At 36.0% G+C, this 24,793-nt stretch overlaps 1 protein-coding gene and 1 long non-coding RNA gene across 2 annotated transcripts; both read right to left on the bottom strand.

The window, feature by feature from the left end:
* Positions 1–798: 798 nt before the first annotated feature.
* LOC124634739 (trypsin-1-like) lies at positions 799–15,467 on the bottom strand. Its single transcript, XM_047170399.1, has 8 exons — positions 15,289–15,467; positions 9,005–9,137; positions 8,287–8,322; positions 5,804–5,966; positions 2,700–2,908; positions 2,010–2,170; positions 1,606–1,696; positions 799–1,084 (listed from the first exon to the last, which is right to left on the bottom strand). Exons 1-8 carry the CDS (start codon positions 15,430–15,432, stop codon positions 963–965), a joined length of 1,059 nt encoding a protein of 352 aa, XP_047026355.1. The 5' UTR covers positions 15,433–15,467; the 3' UTR covers positions 799–962.
* Positions 15,468–19,694: 4,227 nt separating this feature from the next.
* On the bottom strand, positions 19,695–20,692 carry LOC124634509. The gene is made up of 3 exons (XR_006984877.1): positions 20,109–20,692; positions 19,839–19,901; positions 19,695–19,752 (listed from the first exon to the last, which is right to left on the bottom strand). It is a non-coding gene; the product is annotated as an uncharacterized LOC124634509 (long non-coding RNA).
* Positions 20,693–24,793: the final 4,101 nt, after the last annotated feature.

Below are 24,793 nucleotides of genomic sequence, written 5' to 3'. Positions count from 1 at the left end.
GAAACTATTCTATCGTATCTAAAATCTTGTAACATCTATATGGAACTTCTAAACTAAGAGTATTATTTCAGATTTGGCTCTTGTTGACACTAAATTATATTTATTAGTGAATGTTAGGTACTCATTACATTTGAACATAATTATAATAACTTAATTATAATAACTTGGCACTTAAATTATTATTTATAGGTACAATATGTACAAATAGCATTAATAAAATAACGTTAGTCTAGCTATTTAGACTTATAAATTAAATGTCGATTTGTGTATGTACAATAAACATTCCTAAACTATTATGGCCTTACTACAAAAACTTAAACACCTGATTTACACCTGTCTAAAAAAATTGTGGCTGCAAAATGAGCCATATGTCAACGTCTCGTCTGCCTCGTTGGTCTAGCTGTCGCTAGTGCGGCTGCTGAGCATGAGGTCTCGGGTTCGATTCCCGAGTCGGGCCGAAATCGCTTTGTGGGTTTTAGAAGACTTTCACAAAGCAGCCCGGAGCCTGGAAGCTGGTGATTGATACACCCGTGCATCGGAGAGCACGTAAATGTCGGTCCTGCGCCTGATCTCTCTCCGGTCGTGTCGGATTACCGTCCCATCGGGCTATGAGAGTTAAGGAATAGTGAGTGCACCTGTGTCTGCGCAAATGCTCGTGCACTATAATATGTCCTGCGTAGTTGGCTAATCTCCTTACATGAGAACAGCCGCCGTAGCCGATAATCGGCTAGGAGGACATCATCATCATCATCATCATGTCAACGTCATAATTTGACATTTTTTTAGACAAGGCTTAAACTGACGTTTAAAAGTTTTTGTGGTAAGACGGTTAAGATCTAATCATTATTTGCGTGTTAAATAAATAAAAAATATGTAGCCTAATAATTTGGAAATATCAGTTATTCGATTTGTATTCCAGTAAAAGGACATTGTTCAGCGTGTTCTTTTGCTTGTGACATTAATTAGTTGCCGCAAAGACAGGTGTCTCGTAAGTTAGCTCTAAGCCAGGGTAAGTATCGAGTGATCCTCGTGTATACTCCCGGGTAGCCGGGTCGACCGCATCCTACACCCCATGACACGATACCTGTAAAAAAGGACAAAACGAGATAATACCTAAGTAATATTTAGATACTATATAAAATACACTTAAGAATAAAATGTTGATGCTTCACGTCACATCCTCATACAATATCTTGAGATGAGGAACTTTAAGATTTTCGGGAGTATATCCCCTTAAAAAAAAATCAAAAAAGGCTTACAGGCAGAAATAATTATTTAAGCTAAATTAATAATCGATCGATGAAAACCTGAAAATAACTTGAATGTACACAAGCGCCATCTGTCTAAGTTGCGGCACTCAAATACATAGGAATACCAAAGTAGGTATGTTGACGTAGTAAGTAAACTTTAAGAGATGGCACTGCTACTGACTTCTCCAAACTGGACTGAAGAATAATTTTAATGAACAATCATTAAAATGTGGAAAGCAGATTTAGGGATAAGTGGAAAATCTCTCTTGAATGACAAAACATTGGTCATACATATTTATAAATGCGGTGTCCAAGATAACGGGATTGGTAGAACTGGAACACAATTGATACGTACCAACAATTTGGAATTTATCTCCCTGTTGCAGGAGCAGGGGACCACCACTGTCGCCCTGACACGAATCTGTCGATGCTCGGCCAGCACATAACTGAAAATCAAACAGCAGACTTTATACATAACTTGACCACTTAATTAGATACATTAGTCGTAGCATTTTTCCAGAAAAGACATTTTACCTATGCAATCAGTATGAGTGTGACCTTAGAAATGGTACTTAGGTATTCGTGTAAAACTTAAAAAATGCCGTCAGGAACTAAGTATGATCTTTCTTTGGCGTACATCTTTCCTAATTTTTTTATTACCACAAAGAGGGATTTCATAACTCTGACCATTATCTTTTCTAGTGCGACTTTTTTTAATTATCCAAGTCAACAGCCTACAATAGATAAATTTGAACTCACCATGTTGTTAGTAATACGCGAGGCCCTATACTTCATCCCCCGGCACTGGTTGAGCGAGAGGATCGGCACCCGTACCTCCTGCACGATGGCAGGCAGCTGTCCTCCCTCCGATGTTCGGCCCCAGCCCACCACCACGCCTTCCTTGCCTGATGGATCTATGCCTGGAAGGGAGTATTACATTCATTGTTACATAGACTTCCATTTTGTTTTGTATCGTTATGTTTTTTCAACTGTAGGTCCCGACTGTTATTTGAACATCTTTGGCAGTAGTTACGGGTAGTCTGAAGCCAGTAGACAACTAGTATTACTAGGGATATTGGGTCGTCCAGGTAACTGGGTCGAAGAGTTTAGTAATTTCAGTATTTCAGTCTAGGAGTGTGCCTAAAACTTATCGTCGACCTTACCTAACTGAAACAATGCTGTGATAAGACTAGTCTCTATTCTCACGAGAATTACACTAATCAGCATAGCCACTTGATGGGTTCTTCATTGATCCACCTTCCTTCAACTTTTTCTAATACTTACTACCATATCATAAAATAACTAGAACCAACTTTATGATAGAAATGGAAGATGAAGATTTTTTTTTATTATTTTTATACATTTCGCCTCTTTTAAAGGATTTTTTACAGAATATTGGGTAACCTACAGATCTACGTTCTCAGTTATGCAACTATGTCCATAACTCACCAGAAGGCGGCAAACAAACAGGCTTGATGATCCTGGAGAAGTTCACCGGCTTGCGCAGCTTGAGGAGTGCTATGTCGTTGTTGTAGGAGTCAGGGTCGAAGCTGCGATGGCGCACGATGGCTGTGACAGCGCGCATGATGGCTGCGCTCTCGGTCGTGATCGTCTGGTCGTGGTCGCCCAGGATCACGCGGATCTTTGAGCGTTTTAATCTGGAATTTTTAAGAAAATATTATTTTTATTTCATTGCAGATAATAAGTTTATATTTACTGTATTGTGTTGGTAATGTATGAACATTAAATACATAATTCAGAAAAAAATATATATTTCATCCCACCATCTCGGAAAGAGTAGTTTTACCCTTTGATATCTGAGCGCAAAAGCCGTTTTTATCCTCTAGAGCGGCAATGTGATTTGAATTTAGAACATCGTGTGCAATACTCCATTTGTGACAATCTTAATAAGACTTTTCAAACAAATACATATTAAACAAATAAAATACTGCTTAAAATAATTTCGGATTAGGATTCTAATTCTTGAAACAACGGTCATCAAAATTGAGCCCGCGGTTAAAAAGGGGAACAAATATAATGACCACCATAAAATGCTTTGATACCCTTAGTTTTGTAACCAGAAATAATTACTGAACACCAGAAAAATAAAGTCTAAAAATGTAATAGTACCAGCTATTTTAGTCACGACTTCACTTTAAATTGTATTCGACCACCAAATTTAGTAAATGATCACCAACTCTTGACGACCAAATTAATGTATTATTTTTTCCTAAATAAGTCACTGTGATTGCCATAAAATGTAGGCTTATTACCAAATAAAGTATTATGGTGCCATATTAAGTTATGTGTCCGGCTTGCAATGCATGCGTGAGTGTCAGTATGACGAGTGACAGGGGAAAATGGAAGAAAATGACATATTGCGCCGACCCCAAGTAAAATTGGGAACAGGGCTGGAGAAAGAAGAAGAAGAATGTGTTTCTCAATACACTTCCTCGACAACACACTCTTATCGTACTGTTTAGAGGCATGCAATAGACAATTTTCCACCCTAGTGCAGGAAAAGGGCCGAACTTATTTTTTTGGAGTCAGTTTACTAAAACAGGATAGCAAGATGTAAAAACTTTGATTATCATTTTATATTAAAACGCTGGTATAATTTTGATGATCATTTACTTCTTTTGGTGATCATTTACTACTTTTGGGATAACAATGATTTATTTCGACTCATTTTGCTTAAATTAATCTTACTTTAAAATGGTGGTCTAATTTTGGTGATCATTTACTATTTTTGGCTTTCGCATGATTTATTTTGGAGTAATTTCACTTAAATAGGATAGCAAAGTGTTAAAACTTTGGTTATAGTTTTGCATTAAAATGCGAGTTTCATTTTGGTGATCATTTACTATTTATGTCTGCTATTTGTTACTATATCTGGTGATCAGTTAAACATAAGCCGTTAAAAAGCAACTTTGCACTCTTGTATAACAAATAACTATGTATTATCCTAAATATATCGGTTGGTGCTTATAATAAATATGTATAAGGAAAAATTGTGTAAGCAACAATAATAATTGAATCGTAACTATTTTTTATTAAAGATTACCTAAATATATTATCATTTAACACACGTTATATTTTATGACTTAACTTACATCGTTATCTACCTAACACGCCATTATACAATATGATTTATTGAATGTTATTAATGTAGTTTTTCGCATGATAATAACATTTAAATCAGGTAGAAATTCATACAACGTCGAATGTTAAAGATCAAATAATGTGGCTAACACGTAAGATATTTAAAATAGATACAGATCAAATTGAATGGAAATGTCTCATTAATTAAACGCACTTCACATTTTACACGGGAGATTTATGAAAACTGTAATTTATTTATTCCATTTTATAGACTTACCCATTTAAAAAATTACGTAAAAATACACGAATAGGCGAAATATCAACCGGAAAAATAGAAGTGTTTTAAATAGCAAATAGGCCCAATGTAAATTATCGTAGGTAATGCAACATTGCGTGTGACCACGAGCTCACTTCGCGTTCCACGCAGCGACGATATAACAACATTATATAACTAATATTGCATTTCATTTCATTTCCCACCAGTGAGGTTACATGACGAATGATGCAGCATGGTTTAAAGTGTAACAAAGAAGCTGGTGGATCCTGGCTCATTACAGGTAGTCAGAAGACAGACAGTCTGTTGGGCTGCCCGGACTTGAAGAGGTCAGATAGGTTGTCGTATCGTGTAAACCGCTGGTTTAGACTGGAAGATAAGTTGGGAAAAGGCCCCACAGTAAGGAGCCTCGGTACTTAGCTAAATAAAGATGCTGTCATTTATAAAAATAGCATAGCATAAAAATGTCATGACACGCAAAAATTGTTGTTGCAACAGCCATTTATAGAAGGATACCTAGGTACTTATTTCACATGGCTAGGAAGAGGCTAAAAAATCTGGGAGACAGAATAAAATTATTTTCATTTACCAATTCCTTCGTTCAGTATGGTCTATCAATAATTCAATCGCTAAAGCAGCAGTAGGTACATACTTTTTAGAAGTTAACTTCAGTAGTTTACTTAAATTGAAGGTTTACAAATAACAAAGTTTATACCTTACAGAATCACATTGCTTATCGCTTCGATTTCTAAACCGTAGTTGGTTGCAACAAACCTATCATTTCGATTACATGCTTCCTATAAACTTCCTGGTTGAACTAGAAGTTTAACCTTTAAGACTACCTATCATAAATGGCGTTGTGCAAGCTATCCAATTCCTTGGAAACGGAACCTTGGTAATGACAATGTAGTTGTAGATACAATGTTATAGTGAAAAGCTTCTCCAGGAAATCACTCATCTTTCAATAAAATGAATGCATAGGACTTCCCATGGCTTCCCTAATCCATTCAAAAACATACACACGTTTTACTTTCAGTTTTATCTAGAAGAAGGCATTTGTTTCCGATACAAATAGGATAGTAATTCCTGGTATTATAACATTAGACATCCCTGCAAACGCCTGATTTATCTGCTCTTAAAACTGAGGGGAAAAAAAACAACGAAAATGAGCACTTACTTCCTGACGCAATGAGCAGCGGTGAGCACATACTCCTTGGTGAGGAGTGAGGCTCCGCAGTGGAACTGTCCGTCGTACACGATCCTAGCCATCCACGGGTACCGGTTGGCGCCGGCCGGCATCCCGCCGACGATGCGGTTCTCCTGATTGGACCCGCCACACTCTAGAAAGTGAACGCAGTTTGTTGAACTGGCTTGGCGGTACACGATACAGTTTTCCTGTTAACTCATGCTAAATGATTGTTTGTTTATGTTTTCAATACGGTCTGTTTTACATAATATTTGTTGAGGATTTCGCCTTGATGGAGAATTTATATTTTCGTAGTGAAATATGCAATTTAAATTACAGTAACTATCGTATTGAAAATACTTACAAAGTTACTCGAATCGTTAAAATAAAATCTACTTTCTCAAAGCTGATTAAAATCTACATAAAAGTATACAATTTACAAAATATCAAATTCAATGTCATAATAAATTATATCAATATGGTTGGTCAGTAGGTATACTCAAGTGTGAATTAGACAAGCGTGAAGTTAATGATCTACGAGGTGCAATTAAGTTAATTACAACAAGCTACACTAAACTATAATTTACGACTTGGGATTATCTAGCGAATCACCTTAGAAATGTTGTAAAGAAAATTTGCAATTACTTCGGAAGAGGAAAATCATAAATAGGCAGGTAAGGTAGGTATTATTCTTCCTGGAAAGAGGAGGCCATTCGTATAAACTCGGATATACGTTAAGCAAATGAGGATCTATGCTAAACAGAGGTCCACGACCCACCCTACTATACACACATTCTACAATCAATCTTCTAAAGCTATTTTATTCCCGCCTGTACACTGACAGGAACGGGAAATAATAGTGTATAAATAACAAGTTATAGCAGTTAATAGCGAGTTGGTCGCGATCCGGCGCGGGCGCAGATCGAGTCCATTACACTTTCACTGTGATGAACGACGGTTCAACGCTCACAGCTACCACACAACAGCTGTTTACGTGTAAATACTAACACTAATGCTTCTAATGGCGGCTTTAAACGTACTTTACTTATCTATGCACTTGTGAACAGGAAGAAAGGCTGTCTAAAGTATTTATGCAATAAGTTATGGGTGAGACTTAGGGTATTGTGTAACTTGAAACGCTTTTATTAATCATCATATTTTAATTCTAGCTTTCCTATCTAATTTTAGCTTAGTTTCTTGTAGGTAGCTACAGGTCAATACGTAAACTCAAGCCATAAATGAAACTTCAAAGTTCCATTTTTTAATTTCAAAAGTCTATCGATCATATTATGGGCGTTTTCATCAATTCATAATGATTAGATAGAAGGCCTATTGTTTGCAAACACAGATCGATTTCAATAGATGCTATATCAAAGCCAGATAAAATCTTTGAATAGATAGATAAATGATTTACAGATTTCAATGTAGTAAATGTAGTGGGTGCGGTGCATAAAAGCTACATAAAAGACCTAAGATATTAGGTACACTAATGTCTCATTGATCAGAATCAGGCGTTAGGTTGGACGACACAATCGACCGAGGAACTGAGAACAGTCTATGGATAAAATAAGCTCCAGGTACAAGAAATTGTACGATATTAACAAATAACATTGGTTAAATAAATGCATATACAAGGTGTTGATTTGCATTTGTGCCATACTTCAGGAGGAGGACATAAAATACGTAAATAATCGATTGGAATTACAGTAGACGGGAAATGGCTAATATGCGCTGCTTTTTTTGTCATTGTAATGTCGTAGTATTTCAGAAGTAATCCAATTTTATGAATGAAATTTATGAATAATCGTTGCGTATGCTTTGTGTTTGCGTTTGTGTGAGGGCGCAGCACGGTTTTAAGGCCAGTAACACACGCGCCAAGTTTAAATACGGCTAGATGACATTGATGGAATTCCGAAAAAAAAGATTAAAAAAAAATGACGTACCAATTTTTTTGTTGATTTGGGTCGAGAATCATTAGCATAATTACGTCCTTGAATATGGCACGGATGCAAATCAACAGCTTGTATACATATAAGTAGTAGTTGGCGTAGATATTCACGGGTAAAAGGTCAGGGTAACAAAAATACACGCAAAGGAAGATAAAATATAATAACTACAAGAAATGTTAGGTAATTGGGAAACATAAACTAAAGTAAACATATTAATTAAAGGTTTCAAATACACATCAGCGATCTTTAATAGTAGCCAATTGTACAAAAATGTAATTAAGGATCTTCAAATTCTTCCACGGTATGATACTACAGGTCCCTTAAGAAAAGCTGAAACACGGTAGCACTACAACAATGCAGATGATAAAATACTTGATGGCAATAATTTGGTAAATAATCGCCAACGTGTAAAACGTGCAAACTAAATCTAGGAACTAAGATACATAGATCTACATAAAGTGCTCTCTACTTGTACTATCTACAGGTGCACATAGATATCAGGTGCTGTACACAGATGAAACTTACCCATCTTTCTAGGGAGTGGGTTTGCCCTGCCGCACTCTAAAACGTAAATGTGTATGTTGAACATTAGAATTGCTAGAAATTAGAAAGGCATAGGCACACGATCGAATTTTTGGGCAACTATTTTATGTAGATGATTTATGTGTATCATTGCAATAGGACCACCGTGGAATGAAAGTGAATCCTACGTTGAGAATGCCCTAAATCTTACTCCAATATTTTGGTTCTATGTCATTGTTTTGGTCATATCTAGACATCAAACATAGAAACCAAAATATTGTGGTTCTGTATATTATGTTATCCTGCCAATTATCCACAACAGGTCCTGTAAATCATGTAGGACGGTATGATGTGCCCATTAAGCTTATTCGATCGTCACCTCAGGCCCTCAGGGTGTCTAATAGGTAATGCAGTGCTAACTAGAAGACTGAGATTGGAAAACTAGAAACTGCAGCTATCTAGTGTGCTAAATTATTCTAATTAATTATGCCTGCTTTACATCGGGTGTACACGCATAAACGTAAGAAAAGCCTTTCATTGCTTTTACACGAACTAGTTTGAAATTTCTCTCATACAATGTTTTATTGCTCCCAAGGGGATGCTTTCAGGCTGAAGATTGGCGAAAATTTGATAGGTGGTGAAGGAACCCATATTTTCAAATGGCTATTCTATAAGTGACTTAATTGATCTACATTTATGTACTAATATTTTGTCTACATACCACAGGAGCAGTTTTTTATCTGGTTATCCTCCTCTTCATCTTCGACGCTCTGCTCCTCCAGGATCGGCACCTCCAGCCCGAATATGGCGTCGAACAGGAACCGCTGCGTCCTGTTACCTGATGACACCCGTACCTGGAAACATTGGCAGAACTTCTTAATTGACCCCTTCTATGCAATTTATATACAGGTACACTCGTATACTCGTATTGGACTGTTGAGTTAATTGACATCAATTGTTCTAAACCAGGTATGAGATTTGTTTGCAAAATTCATTTCTCCAATCCAGACCAAAGATTATTCGAGCTAAATCACTAGGCTTTACCTGATTGATAAATGATGCCTTGCGGCATAAAGACCATAATCTATTACCTACCTCAATAAGCTACTGACAACTGGTGACATGTCTACGTAAATAGCAATGATGGCAAAAGAAGCTAATGTAACGAGCTAGCCGACGATGCGATTATAACACATTCTACTCAACCTATGACGCTCACAATATAGCATGACGTTACGTCGTAACATGCTAAGCTTTTAAACCATCTATCATCGTTGCGTGTCACTGCAGTCGGAAGTAGGTAATCGTGCTAAATTTCGTAAAGATTCATGTAAATTAATGTTGACTTTTGTGCACATTACATAATAATAAAACTGGTACCTATCAGATTGTTCCGTCGGAAATGCACTTACATAAGTTTTGTTTACCATTTTAATGCTGGTAGCGCGGTTTACTTTCGCGGATGGCTGGCACGCCATAGTTACGCAATCGCTGATGTTAATTGGCGACTAATGTCAATGTTGCTTTCACAATCTTAACAGCCATGTTCCGGTACGTTATTATCCTTTTTTTATTCCATTTTAATTTCAGACGCACTTAAACTTTCGCCGATCTCACGACTCACGATGGCAGGTAATTTGAAGTACATTAGGAAATCGTTAGTTCTGACGAATGTATTTGAATGTCTGGCTGAATAAATTATACCTTACAGTGGTATAAGTATTTAATTTGGAAAAGAAATCGAGACCTAGAAACATACTTGAATACTCGCCTAACTCCAAAGATGTAATTGGAGATTTGGTTACTCCAAAGTCCGCAGGCTTTCGTAACCTTCCCAAAATGGATAATAATTTGGTTTTAACAAAATTCCAAATTGGAAATACCCGTTGCCATACGCAGCAGAACTGTGTCATTTGCCAAAAAGGGTATCTCTCGCGTTAGTACGAATAGCATGCCTACACGACTGCATGTAGTCGAGTGAGGAATGCACAATGATGTGCCTACTTACTTTCCCTCTATTGACCCACTCATGTAATCATATGACGAAACTGATAGCGTTGTTTGTCGCCAGCATTAGCTAACTATATATCGTGACATAATAACAACTTATGAGGCTAAGGTTGTCGATATACCATGAGGACATTGTCACTAATAAGGCCATCCGTGCCACTGAGTAGGAAGTTACATCGTAGTTGTAAGTAGGATTAAGTATCGATTGCTGCGAATGATATAAACTAGAGCAAAGTCACTATAAGAATTTCAATGTAAACCACAAGGAACAGATAAGATGAGGTCGGACGCTTTATAAATATTGCAACTGCCAAGGTAAAGATATTAATCGTGGAAAATTATAAAATGAGAAAATAATCTCAGACATAACTAGATCAGATTTAAAGCAAGTCACAATTCCTGATAACATGAACAGAACCAAACAGAAACTTTGTACATACAATCGAAAAAACTATTAAATAACCGAATAATGTCAAGGTGTGAATTGAAAATGAATAAAATCTAGAAACCACTACACACTCGCCTGAAATACTGTTCCGTGACCCTATTAGTGATGAATAGGTTTTGTAATTGACCATGGCTGCGATTACTGGTCTACTTGACGGCTGAAGTTCAATGTCGGTAGCGAGGGCCGCGGACAATGGGACTGAGACAATGACGTGTTGCCTAATACTGCACGCCAAATTAAACAAGATACTAGAAGCAGTCAACAAGTAACCGGTGATTAGTCATGATAAGGATACATAAACAAATCACTCTTCTAATTAAAGTGTGCGGAAATTCGTTGAGATTGCCGAACAGAAATAAGAACGTCAGTTGTTTCTTATTTTAGAAGTTTAGAGCCAGCTACCTCAAACCATTCTACAACCTACTATCAACTGAAAAGTCATAGATTTAAAGTTTGGTGTTACATAATTTTGAACTTTGCTATTATTTGAAAATCTTAACACGGTTTTTATGTAACTGGTTTAGGTAACATAGATGCATATATCATCATCGTTTAACATTATGATATGGCTTTCCTTTTTGCCTAGCAGTCTCAGTTCATTGTACTATGCCCTCGGAACTATTACGTCTAGAGAGGCTGCACCAACGTAAGGTCATTGTACATCTTGAAGACTTCCAAAGGTCTCATCGCCGAGAATATTCATAATATCAGAGAACACTATAATAATCCGTTTTCTCCAGACAACTCTGTAAACTGAGGAGTGGATAAACAACTTTGCAAGCTTGGGACGGATGCGGAGAAAAGAACGCAACAAAACGAGAAGTACAAAAACTTTTCCGAATTCAATTTATTACATGCCATTGAAAATAAAACGGCTCTTAGAATGTTATCTAAACCAAAACAACTGGTTTGACACAATCAAAGTCAGCAAAATAGGTGGTTACGGCTGATTGGCGTGATTTTCACCGCATTCGCTTTTATTGTGTGATACCCGTGAATTCGTAAGGTCAGCAAGTAGACTACTTTCCAAAGTATGATTGCGAGGCGCCTTTCACGAGGTAATTGTTGTAGTGCTCTCGTTTTTGTTATCCGCAGCCGTTTATCAAATGTAAGAAAGTAAGTAGTCACGCCGATATATTTCCAGCGAACAGGATTTATATGCTGGCTGTTAATAATAAGGAAAATGGAAATACCTTTGTCCATTGTATCGATATTGCGATTTTGTATTTAGTAGCCCAACAATGAGCGCCTTTAGTTAATGATACCGATTTATGTTGATTATGGGCTTGGAGTGTGGTTCTATACAGTCTCAGTAAGTATCTATCTAGTGTACCTACATACTGAAGCAGGATTATGTACTAACTATGTTAGTGTTGGGTCTTAGAGTGTTTAAGTCGTGAATAAACCTATCGTTAATTAGGTATAGACATTCTGAGCGAGTTTAAGAATTCACAACGAATTTCAAGATCCTAAAATTTGGTTCTCTTATACATTATTGTCTAATCTAGCCAGCTACGAGATTAGGTAGGGTAAGCTCTAGACACCAAACACATATCTAGAACATAACAAACGATTAGTCAAAATGCAAAACAAAAATATAGACATCTAAACACCAAATAACCAGTATAATTAAATTAAATAATTATACCTACAGCAACTCCCAAATTGTGCAACCTAATACATAATGTAGGTACCTAGTTCGCTTAAATATCTTTAAGTAAAATAAGATACAAACAACAATGATAGACTTATGCTTAAACCTAATGACCTCAGTATTCAAAAACAAGGAAGTGAGTAACATATCCATAACTTCGTTAGTAACACGTTGCTTAAAAAAGCTAATCCATCACATCCGTGACAAAGGCAGCTAATAAAAAATAATAAAGCAATATACAATCTTAACATTCCTAAAATGGTTGTCTCCGGATTGCACACGACATCCCGTCGCTTCACTATTTCATCAACATACTTCATTAGTCATATCCATTCATAGCATCCATCTTCGCAACAGATTATGAAACAAACAAACAACTGAAAGACGTGGGGAATTTCGCGTGGGGTTTTACAATTTGCCAAATTGTATAAGATGTTGCATGCTGGGCCCCGATTCTCCTAATTTTACTTAAGCGACATACGATTCACGTTCGACTCGGTTCGACTGAGATCCAATCCCGACTCGATCATATTGCGATTCGATTTCTATTCAATTTTGACATTATTAACTTAGGAGAATCGGGCCCCTGGACAGAATCGTTCTGGCAGAAGCAAACATAAAACATGTATGGGGGTACGTTAGAGGTATAGATCTATCAATACCTCTAACGTACCCCCGTGAACTTAACAAACTAAAATCGAACCTACATTGCATTGCTAATCACAATATTGTATAGATTAGCAGATACTTAATTGCTTGTTGCTAAAATTGGCTGGTGCACCTAAATCACCCAATAGCGTTTGCAATGCTTTCTCTGTAGAAGATAAGCTTCCGGGATGTAAGTTTCTATTTCTATGCAATTATTTTCAGCTTAGGCATAATTACCATTGTTCTCTAGGCAAAGATGGTCTGAATGGCAACCCCAAATTACCGCAAATGGCAATCAAATTAAGTATGATGTAAGAAAGGCAAGCGTAATCGGCGAAAGCAGTGCACATCCGCATCATCGGTTAATTAATTAGCTATCTTCGCAGAAAGGTATTATATTTTACATAATGATATTACCTAGAACGGATCAACGGCGAGTGTTAATTATGTTCTGCAGGCAGAAATTACTGGTAAATCATCAATAAAATTTTTACATTCATTCAGACAACACGGTCCTTTGACATTTCATTTAAGTATCATGTCTTCTGGATGAACATATTTAGGAACCTATACACATTGTAGCTAGGTAGTAACTACATGATAACATTACCAGAATTAACGCGTCTCATACCATGTTTTGATCTGTTGTCCTGTGCAGGTTTGTGCTGAGCCCAACAAGAATTCAATGAAAGACAACTGTACGAAGTGGAGACGAAAATGTTAAGAAGAATCTAAGGTGTTACAAGAATAGATAAAATAAGAAATAAGTGGAGAACTTATACATGTGTAGAGGAAGTTTCCAAGGAACCATCGGCAACAGAGCTGATGGACAACTGTCATGGGAGTGCATGTGATGCGGAAGAATGAGGGGCATGTTGTGAGCAAGGTATTAAGCATGAGTATAGATGGATACAGAGAAAGGGAACGACCAAAGAAACGATCGATTGAGTGACAAGACATAAATACGATAGGTATGGCTGGATTGAGTGTTGCTTGTGAAATGACAGAGAAGCATGGAAGAAGTGAATAAGAAATTAGGACAAGGGCCATTATAAGGGGTACCGTTGAGCAGTCGGAACGTACCTATCTGACTTCGCTATCTTATCTGATGTTTTTAAAAAATAACAAATCACTTTTTTATTACTTTTCAAAATAAACAGTTGAATGCCACCAGTGACAATCGGACGAAAATGACAACTATTATATTATATGCGACCACATGCTGACCATAGTATAGGTATCCATGTATGCTTTACACACAACACATGTTTTATTACTCAGTTGTAACCAACATAATTCAATAACTTTAATGACGAAGCATTATAAGTTACATGATAGAATTGTGTAAATTGTTCTTCTTATAAGAGCTTTAACAATTACCTTTAATAATTATTAAGGAAGTATAATACCTCTTCATCGTTTGTTCGTCTCAAAGAAGTCACAATTTGTAAATAAGATAACCCCAGTAAGTACCTTATTAGTAGGTAATACTTGTGTTACAAAAGAGTACCTACTTAAGCAATTATTCTATATAGATTAATCTCCATCCATCCACATTCGTACTTAGCACCAGAGTATGAAATTCATTCCTTTTCATGACTCACTTCAGAAGTACCTTCATTTTAAGGGTCATCAATCTTTTTCAACACCTAACACTGTAGATAGATATCCGATGACAACAAATCTTCAGATTTTCAGAAACGACAACACAAGAAGTGGACAACATATCAGTGAAGGCATAATAACTATTGGAATCTTCTTAGTTTCTTACGTCTTATCAAAACAATATTTTTCAGAGCTGAGCTGTTTACTATCGTGTTAACCGAGTTGTAATGTTTTCTGATCAGGAGATTAACAAAATCACTAACAATTCCATCAGAACCCAAATTTTCGCCCTGCTTCCTAACTGCAGTACCTAACTCGATAACTGGGAGAATGGTCTAAGACCTAAAAACTTATAAAGGCATCATCATTACGAGGTATCTTAACAGTATTTTCAAAATAGATAGACTTTTATATAAATGCTTATTTAAGTTGGAAACAGTACGATTAAGAAAAATGCGGAAAAGCGCCTTTAGATGAAACCGCCGATTGTTGATAAACAGGCAAAACGTTCGAAGCAAACGACTACTAATGAAAGTAAAAGTGCATATTCAAAGTCATTGCACCGAAGCACATGCAGCTGTGACCGATACCGTTCACGGTCTGATAGTGACGTTACTATGATAATCAGCCTCGTACTCACATGATTGTCGAGAGTAGCAGCATCCGGCGAACTTATCTCCCTGGCATCGTACGATTGTAACGCAAGGACCACGTAAGTTATAGTCACAATACTCCATTGGCACATTTTAGTGGGTATCCTGGGTCGAGAGCTTGTCGTTATCATTGGTGCGCACCACTATTTATTTGCGCGGCATCTCCGCGCTCGGCGCGTTCACTGGCAAATTCGGCGTCAGCGATTCAATGGCATTATTTCGCAAACAGACTGCCCATGAAACGCCGGCCGAGTGTCGGCCGCGGCCGCGCGGAGTCCACCGAGTGCCGCCGAGCAGGGGTCTTCGGCCACCACCAACCGTACTTTCTCTCCGCACCAAAAACCTATTGCCGAGATCCAACCCCCACTCGCGCCAACCTCAGCTGCAGCGATGCTATAGCACGTGCACTTTGCTGTGTTCAAGGCAGCCGTGTTGACAGTCCTATCCATAGTTATTAGAAGGAAGATGCTGTTCATCTTGGCAGAAATAATTATTTGGTAACTAATTTACAATCAACTTTAGTTATCGATAGAGAAACTGAAGTTTGATCTGAATGTGTAAAGGTAAGAGAAATACCAGATAACTAAAAGCTACGCTGTTCTTTAGGCCCACATTGCTATTTGTTAGAATTAATTTGGTATTCTTTATAGACCTTGGAACTGTAGAACAACCAGACGGTTGGTAGTTCAATGAGTAGGTAGCTCCTAGTACCTACTTGTACCACCACAACCCACCATAAACTAACAAAAACGCAACAGATACAATTAAAATAAAAAAGTTACGGCTGTGGGAATCAACAGCGGATAGCGCTGGATTTTCCACACTGATAAAATGAAAGTGAAATCAACGGTCGCGCCGTTTCCGCACCGCAAGCGTGCCTTCCACCGACACGTAATCGTGATGTTTATACAACCGCTACAATGCTACAGGACGCTGAGAAGTTTCATTGCTACCTCCAATGTCTTTATTATAGAATAGGGAGCCATTTTTCTAAAAAAAAGAACGTTCGTCATGCAGGTATTACAGGCATCAAACAGCGGGTTATTCCCGTTCGGTAACACCCTTTCGTGAACACTGTTGACCATCGGGAAAAAAAAGTTTCGTTCGTTCACAGTGTTGACGAACGCAACTTATTATTTCGGGTAATTCCCGTTCGGTAACACCTTTCGTTCCTGTCGTCAATACTGTTGACGATCGGGAAAAAGTTTCGTTCGTTCACAGTGTCCATGAATGCTGGTTTTTATTTGTTTGAATTTTTAAAATGTTTTAATGGATTATGTTAGAACTTTTAAAACACAATTAACTAGAAAATAAAAAAATGGCCTTATCATGTTCATAATAACCATTTTACACTTTAAAAATCCATGACATGTTTTATTTTTATTTCTATATTTTAAAAATAAAAACCAGCATTCATGGACACTGTGAACGAACGAAACTTCTTTTTCCCGATCGTCAACAGTGTTGACGACAGGAACGAAAGGTGTTACCGAACGGGAATTACCCGAAATAATAAGTAGCATTCGTCAACACTGTGAACGAACGAAACTTTTTTCTCCCGATCGTCCACAGTGTCGACGAAAGGGTGTTACCGAGCGGGAATAACCCCAAACAGCCAACCAAATATATAAAAAAACAGTAGGTAGCACTTAATAGCAGATTTACCTAAGTACTTAGGTACTAGTGAATATCCCTTCTCATCGAGGCTGGTAGTCTTGCTCCTATATTTTCGAGATCAAGTTTCAGACTGTGTAAAAATTGTTGTTTTTGTCAGTAGCCATACAAGTAGCATTTCTGATTATGAACCTCTACTCTCTTATATTGTATAATAATAAGCATTCATTCTTTATGCACAGTCAGCTTCAAAACTAGCTGAACAAATCTTTGTACATTATTAAAAGCTTATGACGTTAAGCAAGTGTCGTCTGTGTTACTAAAAAATTATCTCTATGTAATTATTATATATAATTATTAACTCTAAATTGTTAGACAGTTTTGAATATGTTGATTTGTTCAGCTACTTTTGATGCTGACCGTACCTACCTAGTGTTTGATTTCTTTACATTGATCTGTGATTCGCTGGTTTGGTTAGATCTTCCTATTACTTACACAATATCTCTAGATATCTGAATTCTACACTGTGGTTTACCCAGGCCAGATGTTGTCGAAAATGGTCATTTTAATCTTATAGATAATTAGTTGTGCGGCTTCTGTAATTGTTGCGCACATTTTTAAATTTGTTGCGCTTATAGTTTTTTAATTATTTCACTAAAAAATTTCCTGCTGGCGTAACGTTACGCCAACCAGACCTTTTTCTTTCTAATGGGAATATTTAAATAAATATTACCTATAAAATTAGTTGTCTAGATAAAGTAAATGTTGTGCCATATTTTGTATTTGTTCTTTCTTCGGTTGCGAAGTTATTCGAGATTTTGCTGGGGTAACGTTTTTGGTTTTGCTAGATCTCTGAAATGCTTAAGCGGATTCTTATTATATTTTGTACATGACTTCCTAGGAATTAGTTTAAATTTGTTCGGCAATAATAAAACCAAAATAATGCATATTGGTCCCAGCACTCTCAATAAGAAGTCTAAAGACTAACTTTAAACGTTATTTTAAAGCTTGTAAGTGCCTTCAAATGTATGTGAAGTTTCATTAGTATCCTGTAAGTATTTAACAAGTTATGATGATATTCCGGGGCCCGATACTCCTAAGTTAATATTGTCAAAATCGAATAGAAATCGAATCGCAATATGATCGCAATACCAGTTTTAACCATATCGGGCATTCTGCTACTAATAAAAGACCAATCGTATTCGATTGACATTTGATTGGTGTGCGATTGGTCTGCTATTTTGGTAATTTTGGTCTATACGGTAGTTTGTTCTACAATCATTTTGCAATCATAAATCATTTGCAGACAAAATGATTCATTATTGAATGACAGAAAAGGATAAAAACGTTTATTTCAAAGAAAAAATAGCGGAATGCCACATACGCTTCAATCGTAATCGAGTCGGGATCGGATCGCAGTCGAATCGAGTCGAACGTGAATCGTATGTCGCTTAAGTAAAATTAGGAGAATCGGGCCCCAGTTCTTCACGAGCACGGTCTTGATGCGCGCGGTGTTATTTGGCCACTGGATTGGACATATGAACTGAATGTTATGTCAATTAGTAGTTATTTAGATCAGTTGTATATCAGTAAAATTTCAGCTCAGTACATTGGATATATAATTAATGAGATAATACGATTAAAGTCATTAGGAAGTCAATGACCGTGGTAACCCGACCAAGTTTAGGTGGTTACGAAAAAGCGAAAACGCAGAACATTATACTATCTTTTGAAATGTTGAGTATAATACACCTTACAATTTCGGTACAGACGCGTACACTGTTAAATAAGACATACGTAAGTTTAGTGTTAACTGAAAAAAACATTGTACATTATGTATTGTCTGTGATCATAACACATTCCAATGTGTACCTATCACTGACCTCTATACCTACTGACCGCGTTTTTTATAGAGGTCAGTGGTACCTATATTTAAATAAAAACTGTAACTGTGTACTGTGTATACTGAAAAAGTAAAAAATAAAAGAAAATTTTAAAAAAGGAAAATTACCATCTGTAATTTTTATCTGTGATTGTTTTTAAGTATAAGTATAATAATACTTTAAAAGTTCAATTGAAAAGATTATTTTACCTGCCAATAAAAAATCTTAAAAAATTATGTACTTAAGTTTTTTTTTTACTTTTGTACATGTCTGTACTAAATTTGTAACACTATCCTACATATTTCAGAAGGTACCATAATGTTCTGCGTTTTCGCTTTTTCGTAACCACCTAAACTTGGTCGGGTTACCACGGTCATTCACTTCCTGACTTCCTTGACTTTAATCGTATTATCTCATTAATTATCCAATGTACTGAGCTGAAATTTTACTGATATACAACTGGTCTAAATAACTAATAATTGTCATAACATTCAGTTCATATCCAATCCAGTGGCCAAATAACACCGCGCGCATCAAGACCGTGCTCGTGAAGAACTGAATATCATCATAACTTGTTAAGAGCGCTATTACAAAATCGAATTGCTCAGTTGTAGGTAAATTAGACGATAGCCGGCAGCACTTGCGCATGTGTGCGTCTAGTGAAATACGCAACGCACACCTGCGGACCGCCACGCGGCACAAACAAACTTGAGACTTTGCCACTTTTTTCCGAAATAATTTTTGTTTTTATAGTTTATGAAATATTATTTGTACCGATGAATTTTATAACCTAGAATAGCTCGATTGAGTTACAATAAACAAGTAATCGTTTACAATTTTTAAATTATTTAATCGACAACCAAACTTTTCACCATGTTTATCAATTATAAGTAATTGATTTATAAAAAAACTAAAATCTATAATTCGTCTTCCATGTATTGTATCTTCATTTTCCTGCAACAATGAAAACTAGGAATGTAGATAGTTTATTAAAACAAATATGTCACGTATACCTTTTGCGGGTGACAAAAAATACTTACCATATTATTTGTACTGGTATTCAATTGAGTCTGATAGTCTGAATTAAATATGCTTTCATTATCCTGCAAGAATCAAAGAAGTCCAATTACATTATTATGCAACAGCGAAACTAACGACGATGACATTTACGTACATATTTCTTTATAACCAACATCAAAAAAAGAGAAGCCTATCTATAACATTTTCGCATTAGAATATCATGGGCTAATACTTATGTATATTACATTTCAATCAGATCATTATAACTAATAAATAAAATAAAAACTCACTAGTATCAAAACGTGTTAGTTGCGCAGGTTGCGCTATATTTTTCGACCTCCGGCGAGTTTACGCGGCGCAACAGCGAGCGACGTCCTTCCTCGGTAAGCGCTTGGCGCTGACTACAGTTGAACACCGCGCGTCACAAGATTTATATTGATTTTTGCATTGCAAACAAAAATTATTTTAAAGTATTGTTTTACTTTTAAATAGACTAATTTTTTTTTTTCAAGCTTTAATACAATACCACCTTAACAATAACAATACCACCTTAATTATTAAATGTTTTTTATTTGAATTTGGATTATACTTTCATAGATAAAAAATATAGTTTCGTACGGAAAATTGTCAGTAACTCTCAGTTTTATAGAATTATTTTTGGTGTAACTGTATGAATTGTAATAAACTGATTTAAGCACTTTAAAGTACAAGATATAGTTGTATCTTGAACATTTTTATAAATGGTTAAATTGCTATATCCTCGGAGTACCAAAGCATCAAAAGATACCCAAAAGCAACATTTTATGAAACATTCTTTGCAGAGACAAAGATTTTACTGATGTACGTGGACAAATTAAAATATTTATTTAAAACACCTTCAAGATAAATGATCAAACTTTCTTAATCTTATTTTTGTTTTTTTATTGTGACTATATCCAAAGCATCAAAACTCGTATAAAACGTTTAAATTCGCGAAAATTTGTGATAGCCCTCTTAAATACTTACAGGATACTAATGAAACTTCCGTTTGTTGCCCGTGGTACTACCAATAGTACTACCAGTAGTACCACGGGTAAATTTTTCTTCCCGTAGTACTACCAAGCGGTCTGGTAGTATCACGGGCAAGAAAAAACTACCCGTGGTACTACTGACAATATTTTAGGTTTTTTCAACCCTTTTGTTGTCACAGTTGATATTGTCATCCTAGAAACAGAATTGAAATATATATTTTTTTATGTCCATCAGGATTGAGGAGCCACTTTTTGTATCTTAATGAAATTTTGTACTTATTTAGTAGTTAGTTAAAAAGTATTGTAGGCTCAATCTTGGAATTTGTAGTATAATAGTTCAAAAGTTATATGAACACAAAGGTGGCTCCTCAATCTAAATATTTGGACTGAGGAGCCACGTTGGAACACAGAAAGTATACGATGTACATTCTTGAAAATTTTGTATGATTTAGTAGTAATTGAGCGCAATGAGTACTAAAAATTTAATTCCAGTACCTTTAATATTTAAGAAGATACAATACTTTTAATGTGGCACCTTAACCCATACAATGAAAGTGTGAATTCCCATGAATCGTAAGTGGCAAATTCAAATTACACCCCATAAACATTTAGTAGTAAGTGTGTCTGAATTTGTAGTACATAAACAAAGTAGTAAAATTGAGTGAATTTTGTAAAAATACGTATTTTAAGTGGCTCCTCAATCCTGACGTTTCTGAAATGAGAAAATGCTTGGGTTACCTGAAATCGGAATGGAATTAAAAAAATAAAGACACTAACATTTAGTATAAATTTCTACTAAATATACATGCACAAATGAAAATTGTATGTATTCAATATCTGATAAAAAATCATCTTTTCCATTTTCCTTAGGACGTCGCCATTAAGGGTGACCATGTAATGTGAATAAAAATCACGTTATTAAATACTTTGCGGAATAGCCATAAATGCGTTTGTCTACAGAGGTTTCATAAAAAATTGGCGTCAAAGCTAAGAACTACCTATTTATCCTGATTTTTATTCACATTACATGGTCACCCTTAATGGCGACGTCCTAAGGAAAATGGAAAAGATGATTTTTTATCAGATATTGAATACATACAATTTTCATTTGTGCATGTATATTTAGTAGTTTATACTAAATGTTAGTGTCTTTATTTTTTTAATTCCATTCCGATTTCAGGTAACCCAAGCATTTTCTCATTTCAGAAACGTCAGGATTGAGGAGCCACTTAAAATACGTATTTTTACAAAATTCACTGTTTTACTACTTTGTTTATGTACTACAAATTCAGACACACTTACTACTAAATGTTTATGGGGTGTAATTTGAATTTGCCACTTACGATTCATGGGAATTCACACTTTCATTGTATGGGTTAAGGTGCCACATTAAAAGTATTGTATCTTCTTAAATATTAAAGGTACTGGAATTAAATTATTAGTACGCATTGCGCTCAATTACTACTAAATCATACAAAATTTTCAAGAATGTACATCGTATACTTTCTGTGTTCCAACGTGGCTCCTCAGTCCAAATATTTAGATTGAGGAGCCACCTTTATGTTCATATAACTTTTGAACTATTATACTACAAATTCCAAGATTGAGCCTACAATACTTTTTAACTTTCTACTAAATAAGTACAAAATTTCATTAAGATACAAAAACTGGCTCCTCAATCCTGATGGACATATTTTTTTAATGTGGATATATTTTGGTATACTATTTCGTAAATAGATCTGGTAGTTGTGAAATTTTTCATTGCTCAAAATCGACAACAGTCAAAAACACTTGTTTTTTTTTTCACAAATAAGAACTGAAATGTAAAATATATTTTTAAAAATAAATAAATGGAAATAAAAATAAGTCGTTTTATGTAAAAAAAGCAAAATCTTCATTTTGTTGGTTACGATAATATACGTAGGAGGTATCGATACACAGTTACAGTTACAGTTTTTATTTAAATATACACATATTGGAATGTGTAATGATCACAGACAATAAATAATATACATGTTTTTTTTCAGTTAACAATAATATTATATTATTATGTATTTAACAGTGTACGCGTCTGTACCGAAATTGTAAGGTGTATTATACTAAACATTTCAAAAGATAGTATAATGTTCTGCGTTTTCGCTTTTTCGTAACCACCTAAACTTGGTCGGGTTACCACGGTCATTCACTTCCTAATGACTTTAATCGTATTATCTCATTAATTATCCAATGTACTGAGCTGGAATTTTACTGACATACGACTGATCTATATAACTAATTATTGACATAACATTCAGTTCATATATCCAGTGGCCAAATAATACCGGGCGCATCAAGACCGTGCTCGTGAAGAACTGAATATCATCATAACTTGTTAAATACTTACAGGATACTTGACATACATTTGAAGGCAGTTACAAGCTTTAAAATAACGTTTAAAGTAAGTCTTTAGACTTCTTATTGAGAGTGCTGGGACCAATATGCATTATTTTGGTTTTATTATTGCCGAACAAATTTAAACTAAGTCCTAGGAAGTCATGTACAAACATGACATGACATGTAGCGGCTTTAGGGTAGGGCGCGGTTGGGCGACGGCCCAGGGCGCCGGATGTAAGGGGCGCCACAGTGGGCGCCACAAGCGCCCTAACCAATCCTTGATCAGAATGTTACTCCTATTTTTATTTTTATTTCATCAAAGATCGCAACCTACAAGAACTGTATCCAAATGTATGGATAGCATCAGGGCCGTCTAAACCTATGGTGCAGAGTGTGCGATTAAACCGAGCGCCGCGGGCTCAGGGGCGCCCGCGCCGCGGTATGCTCCTGGACCAAGAAATTTAAATTACATTAATGTATTGTCGTATAATGCCGGGCGCGTTAGATTTGTCCAAAGGCCATACAGGCCTAGGACATTAGATTCCATAAGACGATCACTCAACTTGAGAGGATTAGAAGTCAAATAGGTTTTTCAATAACAATCTTTAAAACCACCAACCAAGGCAATTCCTAGCCAGTAAAAATAATAAAAGTGAGATTGCTTGCGTTATATGGAAGTTTTGCCTTGTAAAATGTCAAATAGACAAGCTTTGCTGCAGACTTCGAAGAAAAAAAAACGCTCACTTCGCTCGCGGTTTCTTCTTTATTTCTAATTTCTTCTGCGTTTACTTTAAAGTTCTCAATTTAACAAAAAGTTGGAGCACCGAAGAAACAAACACATACAGCTGACTGTCAATCCAGTCACGGTTTCTTTTAATTTGTGTTTAATTTCGCGTTAAATTTGAGAAATTCTCGAACAAACACTACTATTATGTCCCAAAACTCAAAAATTTTCGCGCTCGCTCCGCTCGCGATTTCTTTACTTCACGGTTGCCTTTTATTATATGTTTAGGACTTTTACTGGTCCAGAAGTCAAACATTTTCGGGCTTGCTTCATTTTACAGTTGTTTTTATTTTTCAAATTTTTTTAGTCTACCCTAGCAAAAAGGTAGCGTCGTTTTTAAGTCCTTTTATTAATAAGAAAGTAAATTCTAGTTCCCATATGAACTTTCTTATTTACGGTACTACTTGAAGTCCCAAAATTTTAATACATAGGCGCCAACACCAGCAAAGAGTTATGTACGTTTGGGCTACATTTTAAGTAATTTTTGTTTTGAATTCCAAAATATAACAAAAAATTTCGCGCTCGCTTCGCTCGCGCAATCAGAAGCTCTGTTCTCGTGGGTTGCATTCACCAACCAGCAATAACTTATGTACGGTTGGGCTATATTTTACGTAATTTTTACTTTGACTTGTCAACTATAAAACAAAAAATTGGCGCTCGCTTCGCTCGCGCAATCGGTAACTACAAATGTCTCTGCTTTTCGTATGGATCTGAATTGCAGTTGGAGGGCGCCGTAGAAATCTCGCCCAGGGCGCTGATAGAGTTAAAACCGGCACTGTGTACAAAATATAATAAGAATCCGCTTAAA

The sequence above is a fragment of the Helicoverpa zea genome, chromosome 11 (assembly GCF_022581195.2).
Source record: "Helicoverpa zea isolate HzStark_Cry1AcR chromosome 11, ilHelZeax1.1, whole genome shotgun sequence".
Lineage (NCBI taxonomy): Eukaryota > Metazoa > Arthropoda > Insecta > Lepidoptera > Noctuidae > Helicoverpa > Helicoverpa zea.
Note: the sequence above shows the minus strand (reverse complement) of the source record. Positions and strands in the feature narration are given on the sequence as shown.